This window comes from Scyliorhinus torazame, chromosome 2 (genome assembly GCF_047496885.1).
Source record: "Scyliorhinus torazame isolate Kashiwa2021f chromosome 2, sScyTor2.1, whole genome shotgun sequence".
Lineage (NCBI taxonomy): Eukaryota > Metazoa > Chordata > Chondrichthyes > Carcharhiniformes > Scyliorhinidae > Scyliorhinus > Scyliorhinus torazame.
Window position 1 is genome coordinate 260,935,013 of NC_092708.1, and position 20,896 is coordinate 260,955,908.

General features: G+C 49.1%; 1 protein-coding gene across 5 annotated transcripts in view; it reads left to right on the forward strand.

The window, feature by feature from the left end:
- ccdc135 (coiled-coil domain containing 135) overlaps positions 1-20,896 on the forward strand; it is a 303,907-nt gene that overhangs the window by 176,759 nt on the left and 106,252 nt on the right. For all 5 annotated transcript variants that reach the window (XM_072486250.1, XM_072486255.1, XM_072486247.1 and 2 more), the window contains one exon: positions 12,222-12,350. In XM_072486250.1, coding sequence (XP_072342351.1) covers positions 12,222-12,350 — 129 coding nt within the window. The remainder of the gene's footprint in view (positions 1-12,221; positions 12,351-20,896) is intronic.

Genomic DNA, 20,896 nt, shown 5'->3' on the forward strand with positions numbered 1-20,896 from the left:
GTGGTCCAGAGTCGACGTTGAGGACTCGCAGGGCAACTCCTTCCCGACTGTATACCACTGTGTCACCACCTCTGCTGGGTCTGTCTGCCGGTGAGACAGGACATACTCAGGAATGGTGATAGTGGTGTCTGGGACATTGTCTGGAAGGTATGATTCTATGAAAATGACTCCGTCAGTTTTGTGAGGGCCACAAAGAATCCAGCACGAGTTTGTAGAATAGAAAGAAATAACATTTATTTACAATTACCTATAGATATACAGCTCTCTTGCTGCTCACTCCTGTCAGGCTGGTTCCTTACTGGCCAGCTCTATTTATGCAGGGACTCTGCTAATGATTTCTCCGCCCCCCCCCCCCCTCATTGGGGAAGCTCATACTCCCTAAGGATTGTGCGATTGCCATTAGTCCCCAGCCAGTGGTAAGCAGGCAAGTTCTAACAGTTAGGCTGTTGCTTAACTGGTCTGTGAGACAGCTCCCCTAACTTTAGCACAAGCCTCCAGATGTTAGTACGGAGAACTTTGAGGGGTCGGCCGGGCTGGGTTTGCCGTTGTCGATTCCGGTGCATGGTTCTATGTGGGGAGGTCCATCCGGTTACACTCCTTTTTTGTGTTTTCGCAGCAGTTGAATGCAACTGAGTGGCTTGCTCGGCTAGTTCCAAGGGTATTTAAGAGTTAATCATATTGCTGTGGGTGTGGAGTCACAGGGCAGCACGGTAGCACAGTGGTTAGCACTGTTGCTTCACAGCTCCAGGGTCACAGGTTCGATTCCCGGCTTGGGTCGCTGTCTGTGTGCAGTCTGCACGTTCTGCCTGTGTCTGTGTGGGTTTCCTCCGTGTGGTCCTGTTTCCTCCCACAAGTCCCGAAAGACTTGCTGTTCGGTGAATTGGATATTCTGAATTCTCCCTCTGTGTACGAGAACAGGTGCCAGAATGTGGAGACTAGGGCTTTTCCCAGTAACTTCATTGCAGTGTTAATGTAAGCCTACTTGTGACAATAAAGATTATTATTGTTATCAATTATATGTCGGCCAGACCAGGTAAGGATGGCAGATTTCCTTCCCTAAAGGACATTAGTGAACCAGATGGGTTTTTTCAACAATCGACAATGCTTTCATGGTCATCATTAGACTTTTAATTCCAGATATTTTATTGAGTTTAAATTCCATCACCTGCCCTGGTGGGATTCGAACCCGGTTCCCCAGATTATTATCCAGGTTCTCTGGATTACTCGTCCAGCGACAATACCACTGTGCTCCCCGAAATAGGGGCCTCAATAGGGAACTCGCGGCCGAGGCCGCACATCGCCTCACGCCAATCTCTGAGGCCCCCGAAATGATCCCCGACCACCCACTCAGCCCAAACGCATGATTGGAGGTGCCCGTCCATCCCACAAGCCCCCCCAATACCCATGCCGGGCACCCCAGGCCCGATCGGACGTGCAAAAAAAAAGCCAGCTTGGCATTCTGCCAGTGCCCATGCCAGCTGGCAGTGCCACCTTGAAGATGCCAGGCTTGGGTACCCATGTGGCACCAGCAGTGTTAGGTCACCACCCTGTCCAAAGGGCATGCAGCTCGGGGCCTCCGATCTCCTGGGGACACCCGTTTGTGGGGACCAGTGTTGAACGGCACTCAGCTGAGGTCTCTGAGGGATTGAATCCCAAAGTCTTGGGTACCTCGGGAATCTGCACATTAGTATGCCTCACTCTAAATGCAGATTTCCAAAAAGTGATCCCGCCCTTAATGGGATTCACATTGCAACGTGAGATTGCGTTGCATCTCGCGAGGCGAGCCGGGTAGATCCTAGGAGCGGCATCTCCTGGCTTTCAACGGCCAAGCTGTGCCGCTGCAAGCTGCTTTTTGAGGGCAGCATGGCGGTTGGATTGCACCAATTGTCATTACTATTTATCAAGAAATGCAGTCATCCTAGTTCCAAGTTCTGGGGAACCCCAATGTATACCATCTTCCAGTCCAAAATTCAACTGTCAATCACTGCTCTGTGGTCCTGATCTTCATTGCAGTGGAGAGACTGCCCATCATGGTGAAAAGCATGGAGATCATCAAAAAGACTAAGTCCTGCCCCTGAACATGGCATCTTCAAGTTTTGTGTAGTGGGTTTAGAGGCTAGCCAGGTTTCATGCATGTGTGATTCCAGGAGACAGCTGGTCATTTGTAAATCATCATCTGCATTTACTGATGTCCAATTCTTGCATCCCAGCTGTGTGGACCCTGAAATGTGCAGAGCAGACCAGGTCAATGAAGGTCTGTCTTTTGTGCATTTGTTTTGGATAGTCCGGGTACCACCTGAGAGAGGTGAGGTATCCTGTAGAGTTACATTTCAGTTTGTGTTTAGCGACCCAGAAGTGTCAAGAATACCCATTGCCTTCTTGGGATCCAAGAATGGCAGGATGGGTCTGCAAGTTTGCCAGGGCAATTTTTTATTGCACCCACTGACTGTTGCACCCAGGTACAAAGAAGAAATTAGTGTTTGAGAAGGGAGGAGAGTACTTTGTCCTAGGGAACACCCTCTCACACTGAGGTGATTGATGCCAGTCCAAGTGAGCAGCGGATCCAAAAGGAGAGCCAAAGTTCAGAAAGACGTGGCTGCGGAACAAACAGCAGGACAGCGAGGAGGGAGGACAACTAGGTTCTACCCCGTGGAGGAGAGCGTGCCGATGAGGACATCATACTTCAACATGGTGGGAAACCAGTATCAGAGAAGAGTCCGGTTGAGCCATGATGTGACAGACATTTGTCGCACGTGCAACAACAATTGAATCCACAGTCCATTGACCACCATGCCCTGCCAGTGGCTGTGAAGGTAACCATCACACAGAACCTTTATGCCTCAGGCTTTTTCCAGGGTTCAGCAGGAAACCTGGCTCGTGTTTCCCAGTCAGCAGAATGAAGATGTTTTAAGGAAGTGTTTGCTCATGTAATAATAATAATCTTTATTATTGTCATAAGTAGGCTTATATTAACACTGCTCTGAAGTTACTGTGAAAATCCCTAGTCGCCACATTCTGGCACCTGTTCGGGTCACAAAGGGAGAATTCAGAATATTTAAATTACCTAACAGCACGTCTTTCGGAACTTGTGGGAGGAAACCAGAGCAACCGGAGGAAACCCAGCCAGACACGGGGAGAACGCGCAGACTCCGCAGAGACAGTGATCCAAGCTGGGTATTGAACCTGGGAACCTGGCACTGTGAAGCAACAGTGCTAACCACTGTGTGGAGTACATTAGTTTCCCCCTGGATTACGAGTCTCAAACTCAGAGAGCCAGGATTTTTGCCCAGATTGTAGGCTTCCCTCAAATACAGGACATGGATTGGCTGCACTCATTGGCTGCAATAAAGGCCCCAACTCAGCATGGACCTACCTTGGTATTCACAAGTCGATCAATGGTGGTTTTGTGACCACTTTTTTAAAAAATATGTATTTTATCCCCCCTTTTCATTCCCCCCCTGCCCCCACGACAAAAAACTCCTCAAACATTTTTTAAAATTTAGAGTACCCAATTATTTTTTTTCCAATTCAGGGACAATTTAGTGTGGCCAATCCACCTAACCTGCATATCTTTGGGTTGTGGGAGTGAAACCCACGCAGACATGGGAGAATGTGGAAGCTCCACACGGACAGTGACCCAGGGTCGGGATTCGAACCGGGTCCTCAGCGTTGCAGTCCCAGTGCTATCCACTGCGCCACATGCCATCCTAAACTCCTCAGACATAGAACATAGAACATTACAGCGCAGTACAGGCCGTTCATGGCCTCATCTTTCCTCAATACCCTCTGCTGAACCCCTCAGTTCATATTTGATCTATTCCAGATGGAGAAAGTCATATCGGTTTCCCAGCCAGTCTGCCACCCCAGGTGGCATTGCCGACTGCCATTCCAATAGAATTCTTCGCCTGGCAATCAGAGAGGTCAAAGCCATGACATCGGCCTTCCTCTCCTCCATCAGCTCCAGCTTCTCCGATATCCCAAATATCACCACCAAAGGGTCCGGCTCAACCTCCTCCCCCACTATCCTTGTTAGCGCCATGAACACTCCCGCCAAAAATCTCTCCAACTTCTCGCAGCCCCAGAACATATGTGTGTGGTTTGCTGGTCCCTGCACACACTTCTCGCACTCGTCCATCACTCCCTGGAAGAACCCATTCATTTTTGCCTGAGTCATGTGCATCCTATCTACAACCTTAAACTGTATCAGGCTCATCCTTGCGCATGAGGAAGTTGTGTCTCCCCTTCGCAGCACCTCACTCCACACTCCCCAGTTTATCTCACCTCTTCGCTCCTCCTCCCACTTCTCCTTAATCTTCACTACCTGCTCACCCCCCTGCTCTCCCAGCCGCCGGTATATGTCTCCAATCCTGCCTCCGATTCCACGTCCGGGAGTAGCGGTCCCCCCAGCAGGGCATACCTTGGTAACTTGGGGAACTCTTTCCAGACCTTCCGCGTGAAGTCCCTCACCTGTAAGTACCTAAATTCACTTCCTCTCGGGAGCTCTGCCCTCTCCTTCTGTTCCTCTATACTGGCAAACCTCTCCTCCATGTACAGATCCCTTACTTTAATCAGCCCCACTTCACTCCACTTCCTATGCATACGGTCTGTCCCCCCCGCTTGAATCCTGGTTTTTGCACAGCAGGTTCAACACCGACATCCCCATTACCCTAAAATGCCTCCTCAGCTAGTTCCAGACCGTCACTGTGGACTGTACCACTGGGCTCCATGTATTTCCTTGGCGCCAGTGGCAACACCACCATCACCAGAGCCGCAGGCTGGACCCCCGACAGGATTCTTCCACCATCCGATCCCATTCTGCTCCCTCTCCTTCTCCTTCATCACGTTTGCCGCCCAATAATAATGCAGCAGGCTTGGCAACGCCAACCTCCCCTTCTGCCTCTGTCGCTGTAACAGGGCCCTCTTAACCCTTGGTATGTTCACAAACTCTGAGATAATCGTATCCTGTTTCTGGAAAAAGGCCTTTGGGACAAAAATCAGAAGCAACTGGAATACGAATAAAAGCCTCGGCAAGACGTTCATCTTCAGCACTTGGACCCTCCCTGCCAGAGCATTTCCCGCCTCTTCAGGTCTTCCCTAACCTCCTCTCTCTGTTTTGTTAGATTCCACTTATGCAGTGTCGCCCACTCTCCCGTTACCTGAATCCCCAGATATTTAAACCTATCTCTGGCTTAAACGATAACCCTCCCCTAGGTTGACTCGCCGACGCATCTCAATCATCGGGAACACTTCACTTTTTCTCATGATTAATTTATACCCAATACAGCAACATCCTATGCTCCCTACTCTCCCTTGTAATCCCTTGCCACTCTGCCGACCCCCTAAGAGCCATTGCCAGATGCTCTTTAGCTAACGCAAACAGCAGCGACAACAGCGGCACCCCTACCTTGGTTCCCCTGTGTAGCTCAGAAGTTTCGTGAACCCATATCGTTGGTCCATATACTCGCCATCAGCGCCGCATACAACAGGCTCACACATGCTACAAACTTTGACCCAACCCCAAACCTTCCCAGGACCTCAAACAGGTAGCGCCACTCCACCTGGTCAAATGCCCTTTCCGCATCCATGGACACCACTACCTCCGGTACCCAACCTCTCGACGGAATCATGATCACATTTACAGCCTCCTTATATTACTACAGAGCTGCCTGCCCTTTACGAAGCCTGTTTGGTCCTCCGTGATCACCCCCGGGGCACATCCTACCATCCTCCCCGCAACCAACTTAGCCAGCACTTTCATGTCTGTATTCAACAGCGATATGGGCCTTTATGACTTACATTCCAACAGGTCCTTCCCCTTTGGTTTCAGTGTTATCGATGCCTGCGTCATCGTCTCCGGCAGCTCCCACTTCTCTAATGCCTCATTGAATGCCCCCAACAGATGCAGTGCCAGGTCCATTGCAAACTCCTTATAAAATTCCGCCAGGTAACCATTGGGTCCCGGGGCCCTCCCCCTACTTATACTGTCCAATACCTCCCTCAGCCCCAAAAGCTCTCCTAGTGCCTGCCTCTTTTCCTCCAGCTTCAGAAACTCCAGCCCATCCAAAAATCGCCCCATATCCCCCTCTTCATCCCCCCTGGTCCGCCCTGTGCAGCTCCTTATAGTATTCCCTAAATGTCTCATTTATCCTCCCCGGTTCCGTCACCACCTCCCCTGTCCCAGTCTGTATCCTCAATATTTCCCTGGAAGTGGCCTGCCTCAATAGTTGATGTGTTAGCATTCAGCTTGGCTTCTCCCCGTACTCGTACTGCACCCCACCTGCCCTGCGCAGCTGTCCCCCTGCCCTCCCCGTCGCCAACCTATCAAATTGCACCTGCAACCTTTTCCTTTTCATCAGACCCTCCACGGTGGACGCCCTTGAATACTCACAACCTACCTCAACTATCTCGTTCATCAAGAACATAGAACATAGTGCAGAAGGAGGCCATTCAGCCCATCTAGTCTGCACCGATCCACTTAAGCCCTCATCTTCCCCCCTGGCAGATGGAATACAATGTTGACAAATGTGAGGTTCTCCATTTTGGTAGGAATAACAGCAAAAGAGATTATTATTTAAATGATAAAATATTAAAACATGCTGCTGTGCAGAAAGACCTGGGTGTGCTAGTGCATGAGTCGCAAAAAGTTGGTTTACAGGTGCAACAGGTGATTAAGAAGGCAAATGGAATTTTGTCCTTCATTGCTAGAGGGATGGAGTTTAAGACTAGAGCGGTTATGCTGCAACTGTATAAGGTGTTAGTGAGGCCACACCTGGAGTATTGTGTTCAGTTTTGGTCTCCTTACCTGAGAAAGGACGTACTGGCACTGGAGGATGTGCAGAGGAGATTCACTAGGTTAATCCCAGAGCTGAAGGGGTTGGATTACGAGGAGAGGTTGAGTAGACTGGGACTGTACTCATTGGAATTTAGAAGGATGAGGGAGGATCTTATAGAAGCATGTAAAATTATGAAGGGAATAGATAGATGCGGGCAGGTTGTTTCCACTGGCGGGTGAAAGCCTCAAAATAAGTGGAAGTAGATTTAGGACTGAGTTTAGGAGGAACTTCTTCGCCCAAAGGGTTGTGAATCTATGGAATTCCTTGCCCAATGAAGCAGTAGAGGCTCCTTCATTAAATATTTTTAAAATAAAGATATATAGTTTTTTGAAGAATAAAGGGATTAAGGGTTATGGTGTTCGGGCCGGGAAGTGGAGCTGAGTCCACAAAAGATCAGCCATGATCTCATTGAATGGTGGAGCATGCTCGAGGGGCCAGATGGCCTACTCCTGCTCCTAGTTCTTATGTTCTATCCCCGTAACCCAATAACCCCTCCTAACCTTTTTTGGGTCACTAAGGGCAATTTATCATGGCCAATCCACCTAACCTGCACGTCTTTGGACTGTGGGAGGAAACCAGTGGAAACTCATGCAGACACGGGGAGAACGTGCAGACTCCGCGCAGACAGTGACCCAGCGGGGAATCAAACCTGGGACCCTGGCGCTGTGAAGCCACAGTGTTATCCACTTGTGTTATCGTGCGCCCATACTCCTCCCTCCTTTTCCTATCCTCTTGTGTCTTGAACGAGATAATCTCCCCTCGGACCACCGCCTTCAGTGCCTCCTAAAAAGTGGCCGCCAACACCTCCCCGTTCTGGTTCAACTCTACATAGTCTTTAATCACCGACCGCACCTTATTACAGAACCATCTATCTGCCAACAACCCCAAATCGAGCCTCCACCCTGACCTCTGCTCCTGTCCTGATTTAAGCCGAATCTCCAGCCAGTGGGGTGCATGGTCCGAAATTACTATCTGCCCCCGTTCTCTGCCCCCTCCACCCCTACCAACACCTCCCGACTCACCACAAAAAAGTCGATTCTTGAATACACCTTGAAAACATATGAGAAAAGGAGTACTCCCTGACCCTTGGGTTCCTAAAGTACCACGGGTCCACCATACCCATCTTTTCCATAAACCCTCGCAATTCCTTTGCCATTCATATCCTTCCCTTTGACCTGGGGCTCGACCTATCTACCCTCGGCTCTAGGACACAATTAAAACCTCCTCCCATGTTCAATTGCTGCGGGGGCACATCCGGGATCGCTGCCAGCAGCCCCCTCATAAAACTTACATTGTCCCAATTCGGTGCATATACATTCACCAACACCACCGATGTCCCCTCCAATACACCGCTCGCCATCACATATCTCCCCCTCGGTGTGGTGATATGCCTGTAAACAATATTGTATATTGTTGGTTTTGCGGCCTCCAACCAGCAGGTGGCGGTACAGACCCACCATGCGGTCGAGCGACACTGGTCATGTGACAAGGCACTCAGATATAAGCCAGGGCAGATCCGATGATCTGAGGAAGGTTGTAAGATGTACATGAGTCGTGCATAGGGATAGTTCCAGGGGAGTATAAAGAAACTCCATGATAACTTGCTACGTATCTGATCGTTACCTTAACACGTGTGCTTTGATAAAGATCCTGGTTTGGACAAGTCACCAGCAGTTCTGTGGATTCATTGCTAGACACCGAACAGAACACCCAGATCCCTCACTTCCTTCGCACTCACAAACCCTGTCTTTTGCTCATCAGAATGGCCACCCCCCACAACTTTGAATCAAACCACGAGTGAAATACCTGACCCACCCATCCCTTTGTCAACCTAACCTGACTCTTCACACGGAGGTGTGTCTCCTGCAGAAAGACCACTTCCTACGGTGCACAAAAATCCAAGATCTTTTCACTGCTCCATTGAGCCCTCGCACATTCCATGTTAAAAGCCTTACCGGGGGCCAGCACCTCCATTCCCCTCTAGCGTCCGCCATCCTCCCCTTTTGGTTCTACCCCCTTTGATTTCACCCTGTAACGGGCCCATCCAAGATGGCTCCCTTCTCCGCCCCTGACCACGCTTCTTCTCCAACCCTGCCTCGTCGCATACCTCTCCCTTCCCCTCCTCCAACCCCTTCCACCTTGGCCATCTCTCGCGGCTAGCAGCCCACCTCACTTCCGTTCACCAGCATTACCTGCCAGCCTGGCAACACCTGCCCAAAGGCTCCTCCCTCACCCTCATCTCTTTGTTCTGTACCCACGGACCTCACCCTTGCCCACCTAAACAAAGACCATATCAGACCACAGGTTGCCTCCTCCAAAGCCAAACAAAAAGAAAAACACAACCACTGGCAGTAGGGGGGTGGGGGGGGGGGGCATTCCCTTACAAACTTTTCACCCCTACTACCCAATGTCAACCCAACAGAAAAAAGAAAGACCCTCAGCCTGGGAGGAAATGAACACCACCCCCCCGCCCACCCAACCCCCATTCTACCCGTATCGTCCATAGTTCCAAAGTGCTGGCAACTCCGTCTCCTAAAAATGTTCAGTTCGCCCCCAGTTTATGTTCCTTGATAAAATCATTGACCACTTCTGGGGTCTCAAAATGGTATTCCCGGCCCTCAAAAGTCACCCATAGTTTCGCCAGGTAGAGCACCCTAAACCTGACCTGCTGCTCATACAGCACCGTCTTAGCACTATAAAATAAATTTAGAATACCCAATTCCTTTTTTCCAACTAAGGGGCCAATCCACCTACCCTGCACATATTTGGGTTGTGGGGACGAGAGCCACGCAGACACGGGGAGGATGTGCAGACTCCACACGGACAGTGACCCGGGGCCAGGATTGAACCCAGGACATCAGCGCGTGAGGCTGCAGTGCTAACCACTGCACCACAGTGCCACCCCCGTCTTAGCCCCATTGAACCCCGATTGCCGTTTTGCCCGTTCAGCTCCAATATCCAGGTATATTCAGACCTTGTTCCTTTCCCATTCACAGTTCCGTTTCTCCCCGGCCCACTGCAAGATCTCTTTCTCCACAAATTTGTGGAGTCTCACAGTCGCCGCCTGCGGCAGCTCCCCGGCTCTTGACTTCTGACTCAGAGACCTGTGTGCTCTATCCACCTCAGGGTCTTGTGGGTCAGCACCTCCTCCACCACCAGTCCCACCAGCACCTTTGACACGTATCTCGTGGCACTCACACCTTCGACTCCTTCAGGCAGGCTGACTATTTGCAGATTCTGCCTTCTCAACCTATTTTCTTGCTCCTCCACCTTTGCTCTCAGTATCTTGCAAAGGTCTCCTAAGAGCCCCACCTCTGCCTCCAATGCCACCACTCAATCAATGTGGTCCAACATCACCCTCTCCATCTCGCGGATCTGCAACCCCTGTGCCTCCAGACACTTTTCAGCCCTTTCCATCGAGCCTTTCAGGGGTGCCACAGCCCCTTCGATGGCCTTCGTCTTGTCCTCCAGCATCTCCTTCCTCTGCTGACGGAACGCTTCCCCGATAAAGGCGATCAACTGTTCCATCTGGGGTCTTCCAACTTTCACTCACCCATCCCCTTCTGCCATCTTTCCAATAGCTGCTGCGCCACAGGTCTCTTCCAACTCCTTGGCCAGGTCTTTCACCTTCTTCTGCCGAGTTCAGTAACCAGCAGACATGCCACACTCGGAGGGGAGGGACACTTCCCCTACAATCTTTAACTACATTTTTCCGTCAAAGCTACTTCCGTTTTCAGGTAAAAAGAGCTCTTTTCTATGTCTTCAAGCAGGAGATGGCCTGTGTGCAACCACTTACACCATGCCCGCCACTGGAAGTCCCGTTTTGTGACCACAATAAGGTCTTCACTATGTGGCAGCTTCCACAACTCCTTCATACTAAGAAGTGAGCAACTATCCAGTCCATTTCAGCCATCTGCGCAGATCTGGGGATGACCCCTATGGGATAAGGATTACCCCTAAGAATTTAGCTGATGATTCCCTTTAGGAACCCACGATGCAAGGTAGAGTGATTCTACAAAGCAGCCATATCATCAGGCCATTGACATTTTACAGTTGAGATTCAGATGCCTCGATTATTCAGGTGGAGCTCTCCAAAATGCCCCTGCAATTTGTTTTAAGAATAGTTATTGAGGGGCGACCAGAATAGTTGTTGCAGGGCGGCCAGAGAATCTCACCCAACATCTTTAATGATAGCTTCAAATATTTTCCCTATGGCACATGTTGGGCAAACTGGCTTGCAGTTTCCCACTTTCTGTCTCCGTCCCTTTCTGAATAAAGGAATTACATTTGCTATTTTCTAATCTAATGGAACCTTCCCCGAATCTAGGGAATTTAGGAAAATTTAAACCAATGCATCAGCTATCTCCCTAGCCACTTCTTTCAAGACCTTAGGATGAAGTCCATCTGGACCTGTGCGTTTGTCAGCCCTTCGACCCAATTAATTTGATCAGTGCCATTTCCCTGTTGATTGTTAATTTTCTGAGTTCTTTCTTTTCATTTCCTGAATTACAGCGATTTCTTGGATATTACTTGTATTATCTATAGTGAAGACTGATGCAAAATACCTGTTCAATTAATTTGCCATTTTCCTACTTTCCATTATCAATTGCCCAGATGCACTTTCTAAAGGACCAAGGCTCACTTTGTTAACTCTTCTCTTATTTAAATATCTATAGGAACTCTTACTTTCTGCCTTTAAATTTATTGATATATTTCTGTCGTACTCTAATTTTTCCCTCCTTATTAATCTTTTTGTTATTCTTTGCTGATCTTTATATTCTGTCCTATTTTCTGACCCGCCACACATCCTTCTCCAATTTTTTTTTTTCTTTAAGTTTGATACTGTCTTTAATTTTTTTTTGTTCACCATGGATGGTGGGTAGCACCCCTGCCTCTCAAACAAAAGCTCCGGGTTAGAGACCCAAACCAGGATTAATGGACAAGGAAGGTGCATCCATAATGTGGTCAAACAGGTTGAGTGTGACAACCTGCAAATCCTTCTAACATGCCAATGGCTGGTGGTAAGAGCAGGAGAGACTCCTGGATAAGCAATGCTTGATATGGAGTCGATAGAGTCCTTCAGCAGGAGGACCACCAACCAGAAGATACAGATTTAATATTATTGGTAAAAGAACCAGGGAGAGATGAAGATAATCTCTTCTATTCAGCAATTTGTCATGATCTGGAATGTACTACTTGAAATGGTCGAAGTATATTCAATGGTAAATTGGTTAAATGTTTGAAATTGAAAAATGTGCAGGGCTGTGGGAAAGGACAGGAAATAAGACTGATTGAGTACCTATTTCAAAGAATCTGGGAGCACGGTCATATGAAATTGGCCTGGAAATAGAAACAATAACATTAAGATGATTTTCGTACTTCTTGCAGACATTGAAACACGCTGTCCAAAGGGTGAGAAAATAATTCAATATAAGAAGGCCAATCTAGAAAAGTATGCGCCATACTTGAACATTGATGGGATGGTGAAGCGACTGATTGAATATGAGGACATTGAATGTAAGTTTTAGTGGTTTTACATGTTTTCATTATTTTACTTCCCTCCTCTCCTGAACGTGTTTTGTCATGTCAGGGACAATTTAATGGATATTGGCAGACCAGTTCATAGGAACACAGGAATTAGAAACAGAAGTAGGTAATTCAGCCCTTTGAGCCTGCTCCGCCATTCAATCAGATCATGGCTGATCTCTTCCTGGTCTCAAATCCACCTCCCCACCTGTTGCCCATATTCCTTTAACCCGATTTTTATCAAAAATATATCTATCTCTTTCTTGAAACCTTTTAATGACCCAGATTCCACCACACTATGGAGCAGCGAGTTCCACAAATTCACCACCCTCTGCGAGAAGTAGTTCTTCGTCATCACAGTTCTAAATCTACACCTCTCAGGGTGGCAGCGCCAGGGTGCCTGACTGGCAGTCCTGGGGTGGCATTGCCACGGTGCTCAGGTGGCATCGGGTGTGCACAGAGCCCGACCACCTGGTAGCCTCCAATTGCCTGGAAGACCGCCCTCCCCCAAAGTGCTGTTTCACCTGGTCCACGTTTATGGAAACCTGTGCTAAATGGTGCCACAGTTGGGCTTCCTAAGCGAAGCCGTTCGATCCAGGGCCTTTGGTAACTCTGGCGGAGACATATTCAAGTGAGACTAACTACTCACTTGAATATGCAAATCTGGATCCCATCCTTGCGATGGCTTATGAGATCTTGTTAGATCGCGCAAGGTGTAATGAGCATCGCAAATGGTGCGAGAGGCCTTGCCGCATCACCGGGTTGAGCGTGACCAGGCCGGTAAATCGCTGCCTAAGTGTTTCCGCCGGGACTGAATAGTGTGCGACTCACATTCGGGGGTGCTATTCAAAAAGCATTCCAAGTGGTAAGGTCTCTGGTGAGGTCTCTGCCCTGAGAGGGACAGGGAATCAGGGAGGGCTCCAAAGACCAGGGTACAGGTGTCGTCTGGTTGGGGTGAGCTCCGCTGATCCCCTGCTTCCTCAGCAGTGAGGCAGCGCTTCTGAGGAGTGCCAGCACCTGGCAGAACCATGATTGAGCTTGACCATACCTATCCCCTTGATGAAACAGATGGTGTATGAGGGTGTCCAGAGGGGCAGTCTGGGTCAGCTCCCAAATGACCAGAGGCTCTCTGAGCATTCAAGGGACACAAGCAGCACTCAGCAGAGTGAACAGCCAGGGGCCTGTAACGAGCATCAAAAGGGTGTGTTTAAAAGATAAACTGCGGCAATGGCGTTCTGAGTCAGGACACCCCGATCCTGAGGGGACACCCCAAGTCCACGGACTTGGCACCAAGTTGTTCCCTGTTACTGCCCCTGACCCAGGCAGCCATCTGCCAGCAAGCCCGACAATGTTCTGGGGTTTTCAGTGTTTCTTTAGCCTCCTGCTCCCCCTTCACAACCATGGTGCCCAGGCCCCACATGTCAATACTTGCATCAATTCGCGACCGTGAGACTTGTGCCTAAGATTTGGAGCATGATGTGTCCAAGCCACTAATGATATTGAACTCCATGCAAATATTGGTTTTGCATGGATCCGCTGGCACAGGGTGCAAACATTGATATCGCCACCAGCGAGAGACAGGAGCATGGCGGTGGAATTGGTACTGGCGCAAACCTCGATTTTCCGTTACCCACAATTCTCCTTCCGATCATTATTTGCATTTCTGGTGGCGCGAAGCAGAGAATTCAGCCCCACATTTCAGAATGTGCCGTAGTGGCACTAATTATTCAGCGATGTCAGTGTTTTAAAAGTGTTCTGATTTAACTTGTACTCACTGCTCTGAGAATGTTCTTGCTTGAAGTACTGAAAGGGAGGGAGTTTGATGTTTTGGACCATCATCCTGTGAGTTACTTTAGGCAAGCAGGACACCACACCAGGAACCCAATATGATCTGCAGGTAAGAACAACTCCCACTGACATCTAGGAAAGTAGTCACATCACCTGGAGTCCAATAAATGTTCTGCTCTTTCACATTAAAAAGCACAGAGATGAATTTGTTATACCTTCAGCGTTATGCAACGCCATTGTGATTTATGACTTTTCATTTTCTTTTTCTGAACCATTCCACATATCTTAATAATTAATCTTTGTTCATAGATTCTGGCACCTGCTCCAGCTTCTGATAGAAGATGTATAACGCCTGTGAATCTCAGTTTCTAAACTATCAAGTGTAATCCCAATATCTTGGTAATAATTAACTGGCTCTTGCATGTTGTATTTGAGGAACAAGACAAGCAGGCCAAGTAAAAAAAAAAGCAACAGTGTGTGGCTTTGGATGCTTCATTGGTCTCCCCCGTAATGAATAGCAATTTCCGATTATCCGGCTCAATCATCCTTAAGATGAACATCTTCAAGACCTACTACATCAGATCAGGCTTTGATTGCTGGGTATACATTTGGAGGGATTCTCCATTTGAGAGACTTCAGTGCTGACGCTGGGACTGAATGGCGGGTGTTCCTCAGTCCCGATGGCGGCCCCAGTCCCAGAGCAATTCGGGACATGCTAATGGGCCAGCACTCGCACCACGTGGAACTAGTGCAATTCCGATTCATGCCAGCATCGGTTTCACTGCGGTCGGAATTGGCACTGGAGAGCCTGACAAGCTGGAACTGCACCCCACTCTCCAGTCATTCTCATTCCAGCCAAGAAGATACCATCCCGGAAAGCGGCCCCAAGAATCGCAGATGCAGGGCTGGAGATATTGCTGGATGCCATGGAGGAGAGATGGGACATTCTGTTCTCTGGGATGGGAAGACGGCTGCCACCCGCCAATGTCAACCGGGCTTGGACGCAGGTGACAGAGGTCATGAGCACCGTGGGTCCCACTGCAAGAACTGGGAAGCAGTGCCGGAAAAACCTGAATGACCTCCTCAGGACCAGGGTGAGTCACCAGCTCCGTGCCCCTGGCACCACCCCCGACCCACACACCCCACACCCCCCATCCCCCTCAGAGGGCGACCGCACTCCACCCGCCAGTAGCCCCCTCGCACCCCATCCTGCACCACATGCCAACACCTGTACCGCCCGTCATAGCTGGGTGTTCGGCACACAAAGGCTATCAGCTGTGGACCCCCTGCATTGACCCTGTCCAAGTGTCTCACACTGTGCATTATCTGTCCCCCCAGGAGAAGATGGCCAACAAGTTCAGGAGAGGACCAGAGGGGGCCCAGCAGACATGCGGCCTCTTACCGTCCCGGAGCAGAGGATGGTGAACCTGGTTGGTGGGATGGGTGAGTGGGCAGTCACAAAGGCGGAGGTTGGCATGATGCAACAAAGTGAACCCCTAATGCTTTGCGATGTCCCTATGGCACGTGAGTCCCCCCCCCCCCCCCACCCCCCCACCACCATCACCCCCACCACCCCCAACCGCTATCTAACCATGAGTTTTGTCTTGTGTCTTGCTGGGTCACCACTAGAGCATGAGAAACCGCCTGGTGTCGCCCACCCCCAGTCATAACCCAGCGAGCCGCTGGGTAACAGGGTGGGTGGCCCGAGGTCTCATGCCCCCGGCACAACCCCGTGAAACTCAAGAGCACATGTCTGGGGACGACACCGACGTCACGTCACTGCTATGATCAACACCCTCTACCAAAAACCCACGGTGGGGGGGCTCCGTCGGCAAGACCGTAAGATCTCGCCAGCGTGAAACGTCAAAAAATCCCGCTGTATGATTCTGTGCCCACTGTTGGTTGCCTAGGCCCGAAGCTTTTAAATTGTCTACTTAGGCCTGTTTGACTTTCTAATTTGCCTAAGATTCTCTTTAAAACCTAACTCAAATTGACACCGAAGTCAAGGATAAGAAGACTCGAGCAGCCCTTTGGATTTCGGCGGCAGCGGTGCGCAGGGGCCTTCTGGGAGGTGAGTAGTGAATTTAAAAACTCTTACCTTTACAGGAGCAGCCCTTTGGATTTCGGCGGCAGCGGTGCGCAGGGGCCCTCTGGGAGGTGAGTACTTACTTTAAAAAGCCTTACCTGGTCCCGTGTCTGTTCTTCTTTTCTGTTTTATTTGTTTTTATATAAGGCGGGAACCGGAAGTTCGACCCGCGGACCTCTGGGAAGTCCCCCCCCCCCCAACCAATAAATTCTGGTGGAGAGGAAACCCGAGACACTACACGTGTAGTGTCTCCCACCCGCCCTCCTCCTCTAACCTAATAATAAGACCCATTGGTGTAAGGTAAGTGCCATATTATATTATTATTATATTATTAGCATTGTGCAGGTCAAGGTTCGGAGGTGGAGGAGCAGTCTCTGTCAGCGAGAGAATCTGAGAACATCTAAGACACTCAGAAGGTAAGAAGGTAAGTAAGTGATTTTTACTTATTTTTACTTTTATACCTTTTTTCAAATTGTGTGTGTCGGGGGGAAACTGAAGTGACATCACAGAAAAGCTGTGGCCAGAGTGGCTGGTTGGGATTCTACCCTAAATTTAAAAAAAAAAATTTGAGTATTTGGTAACTAATTAAACATAATAACTTAATTATAATTTAGAGGGATATCTAAGCCAGAGATCGGAGAGTATTATAGTTAGCTATCGCATTTCTATTAGAAATCTAGTGCTAGGAAACAGATAGTTGACAGTAACTTTGAAATTTAAAAAAAAATATTTTTAAAAAAAAAGACTAATTTTAATTTTAATTAATTGACGCAATGTCAGTTAGAGGGGTGCTGTGCTCTGACTGTGAGATGCGGCAGGTCCGGGAGGCTTCCAGCGTCCCGGATGGCTTCATCTGCAGAAAGTGCACCCAACTGGAGCTCCTCACAGACCGCATGGTTCGGTTGGAGCAGCAATTGGATGCACTTAGGAGCATGCAGGTGGCGGAAAGCGTCATAGATCGCAGTTATGTAAATGTGGTCACACCCAAGGTGCAGGCAGAGAAATGGGTGACCACCAGAAAGGGCAGGCAGTCAGTGCAGGAATCCCCTGTGGTTGTCCCCCTCTCGAACAGATATACCCCTTTGGATACTGTCGGGGGGGATAGCCTATCAGGGGAAAACAGCAGCAGCCAGAGCAGTGGCACCACGGTTGGCTCTGATGTTCAGAAGGGAGGGTCAAAGCGCAGAAGAGTAATAGTAATAGGGGACTGTATAGTCAGGGGCACAGATAGGCGCTTCTGTGGACGTGAAAGAGGCTCCAGGATGGTATGTTGCCTCCCTGGTGCCAGGGTCCAGGATGTCTCCGAACGGGTAGAGGGAATCCTGAAGGGGGAGGGCAAACAGGCAAAGGTCGTTGTACATATTGGTACTAACGACATAGGCAGGAAGGGGCATGAGGTCCTGCAGCAGGAGTTCAGGGAGCTAGGCAGAAAGTTAAAAGACAGGACCTCGAGGGTTGTAATAGAACATAGAACATAGAAAAGTACAGGGATTACTCCCTGTGCCACGTGCCAGTGAGGCTAGATATAGGAAGATAGAGCAGATAAACACGTGGCTAAACAGCTGGTGTAGGAGGGAGGGTTTCCATTATCTGGACCACTGGGAGCTCTTCCGGGGCAGGTGTGACCTGTATAAGAAGGACGGGTTGCATCTAAACCGGAGAGGCATAAATATCCTGGCCGCGAGGTTTGCTAGTGTCACACGGGAGGGTTTAAACTAGTATGGCAGGGGGGTGGGCACGGGAGCAATAGGTCAGAAGGTGAGAGCGTTGAGGGAGAACTAGGGAATAGGGACAGTGTGGCTCTGAGGCAGAGCAGACGGGGAGAAGTTGCTGAACACAGCGGGTCTGGTGGCCTGAAGTGCATATGTTTTAATGCAAGGAGCATTACGGGTAAGGCAGATGAACTTAGAGCTTGGATTAGTACTTGGAACTATGATGTTGTTGCCATTACAGAGACCTGGTTGAGGGAAGGGCAGGATTGGCAGCTAAACGTTCCAGGATTTGGATGTTTCAGGCGGGATAGAGGGGGATGTAAAAGGGGAGGCGGAGTTGCGCTACTTGTTCGGGAGAATATCACAGCTGTACTGCGAGAGGACACCTCAGAGGGCAGTGAGGCTATATGGGTAGAGATCAGGAATAAGAAGGGTGCAGTCACAATGTTGGGGGCATACTACAGGCCTCCCAACAGCCAGCGGGAGATAAAGGAGCAGATAGGTAGACAGATTTTGGAAAAGAGTAAAAACAACAGGGTTGTGGTGATGGGAGACTTCAACTTCCCCAATATTGACTGGGACTCACTTAGTGCCAGGGGCTTAGACGGGGCGGAGTTTGTAAGGAGCATCCAGGAGGGCTTCTTAAAACAATATGTAGACAGTCCAACTAGGGAAGGGGCGGTACTGGACCTGGTATTGGGGAATGAGCCCGGCCAGGTGGTAGATGTTTCAGTAGGGGAGCATTTCGGTAACAGTGACCACAATTCAGTAAGTTTTAAAGTACTGGTGGACAAGGATAAGAGTGGTCCGAGGATGAATGTGCTAAATTGGGGGAAGGCTAATTATAACAATATTAGGCGGGAACTGAAGAACATAGATTGGGGGCGGATGTTTGAGGGCAAATCAACATCTGACATGTGGGAGGCTTTCAAGTGGCAGTTGAAAGGAATACAGGACCGGCATGTTCCTGTGAGGAAGAAAGATAAATACGGCAATTTTCGGGAACCTTGGATGACGAGTGATATTGTAGGCCTCGTCAAAAAGAAAAAGGAGGCATTTGTCAGGGCTAAAAGGCTGGGAGCAGACGAAGCCTGCGTGGAATATAAGGAAAGTAGGAAGGAACTTAAGCAAGGAGTCAGGAGGGCTAGAAGGGGTCACGAAAAGTCATTGGCAAATAGGGTTAAGGAAAATCCCAAGGCTTTTTACACGTACATAAAAAGCAAGAGGGTAGCCAGGGAAAGGGTTGGCCCACTGAAGGATAGGCAAGGGAATCTATGTGTGGAGCCAGAGGAAATGGGCGAGGTACTAAATGAATACTTTGCATCAGTATTCACCAAAGAGAAGGAATTGGTAGATGTTGAGTCTGGAGAAGGGGGTGTAGATAGCCTGGGTCACATTGTGATCCAAAAAGACGAGGTGTTGGGTGTCTTAAAAAATATTAAGGTAGATAAGTCCCCAGGGCCTGATGGGATCTACCCCAGAATACTGAAGGAGGCTGGAGAGGAAATTGCTGAGGCCTTGACAGAAATCTTTGGATCCTCACTGTCTTCAGGGGATGTCCCGGAGGACTGGAGAATAGCCAATGTTGTTCCTCTGTTTAAGAAGGGTAGCAAGGATAATCCCGGGAACTACAGGCCGGTGAGCCTTACTTCAGTGGTAGGGAAATTACTGGAGAGAATTCTTCGAGACAGGATCTACTCCCATTTGGAAGCAAATGGACGTATTAGTGAGAGGCAGCACGGTTTTGTGAAGGGGAGGTCGTGTCTCACTAACTTGATAGAGTTTTTCGAGGAGGTCACTAAGATGATTGATGCAGGTAGGGCAGTAGATGTTGTCTATATGGACTTCAGTAAGGCCTTTGACAAGGTCCCTCATGGTAGACTAGTACAAAAGGTGAAGTCACACGGGATCAGGGGTGAGCTGGCAAGGTGGATACAGAACTGGCTAGGCCATAGAAGGCAGAGAGTAGCAATGGAGGGATGCTTTTCTAATTGGAGGGCTGTGACCAGTGGTGTTCCACAGGGATCAGTGCTGGGACCTTTGCTCTTTGTAGTATATATAAATGATTTGGAGGAAAATGTAACTGGTCTGATTAGTAAGTTTGCAGACGACACAAAGGTTGGTGGAATTGCGGATAGCGATGAGGACTGTCGGAGGATACAGCAGGATTTAGATTGTTTGGAGACTTGGGCGGAGAGATGGCAGATGGAGTTTAATCCGGACAAATGTGAGGTAATGCATTTTGGAAGGTCTAATGCAGGTAGGGAATATACAGTGAATGGTAGAACCCTCAAGAGTATTGAAAGTCAAAGAGATCTAGGAGTACAGGTCCACAGGTCATTGAAAGGGGCAACACAGGTGGAGAAGGTAGTCAAGAAGGCATACGGCATGCTTGCCTTCATTGGCCGGGGCATTGAGTATAAGAATTGGCAAGTCATGTTGCAGCTGTATAGAACCTTAGTTAGGCCACACTTGGAGTATAGTGTTCAATTCTGGTCGCCACACTACCAAAAGGATGTGGAGGCTTTAGAGAGGGTGCAGAAGAGATTTACCAGAATGTTGCCTGGTATGGAGGGCATTAGCTATGAGGAGCGATTGAATAAACTCGGTTTGTTCTCACTGGAACGAAGGAGGTTGAGGGAAGACCTGATAGAGGTATACAAAATTATGAGGGGCATAGACAGAGTGGATAGTCAGAGGCTTTTCCCCAGGGTAGAGGGGTCAATTACTAGGGGGCATAGGTTTAAGGTGAGAGGGGCAAGGTTTAGAGTAGATGTACGAGGCAAGTTTTTTACACAGAGGGTAGTGGGTGCCTGGAACTCGCTACCGGAGGAGGTAGTGGAAGCAGGGACGATAGGGACATTTAAGGGGCATCTTGACAAATATATGAATAGGATGGGAATAGAAGGATAAGGACCCAGGAAGTGTAGAAGATTGTAGTTTAGTCGGGC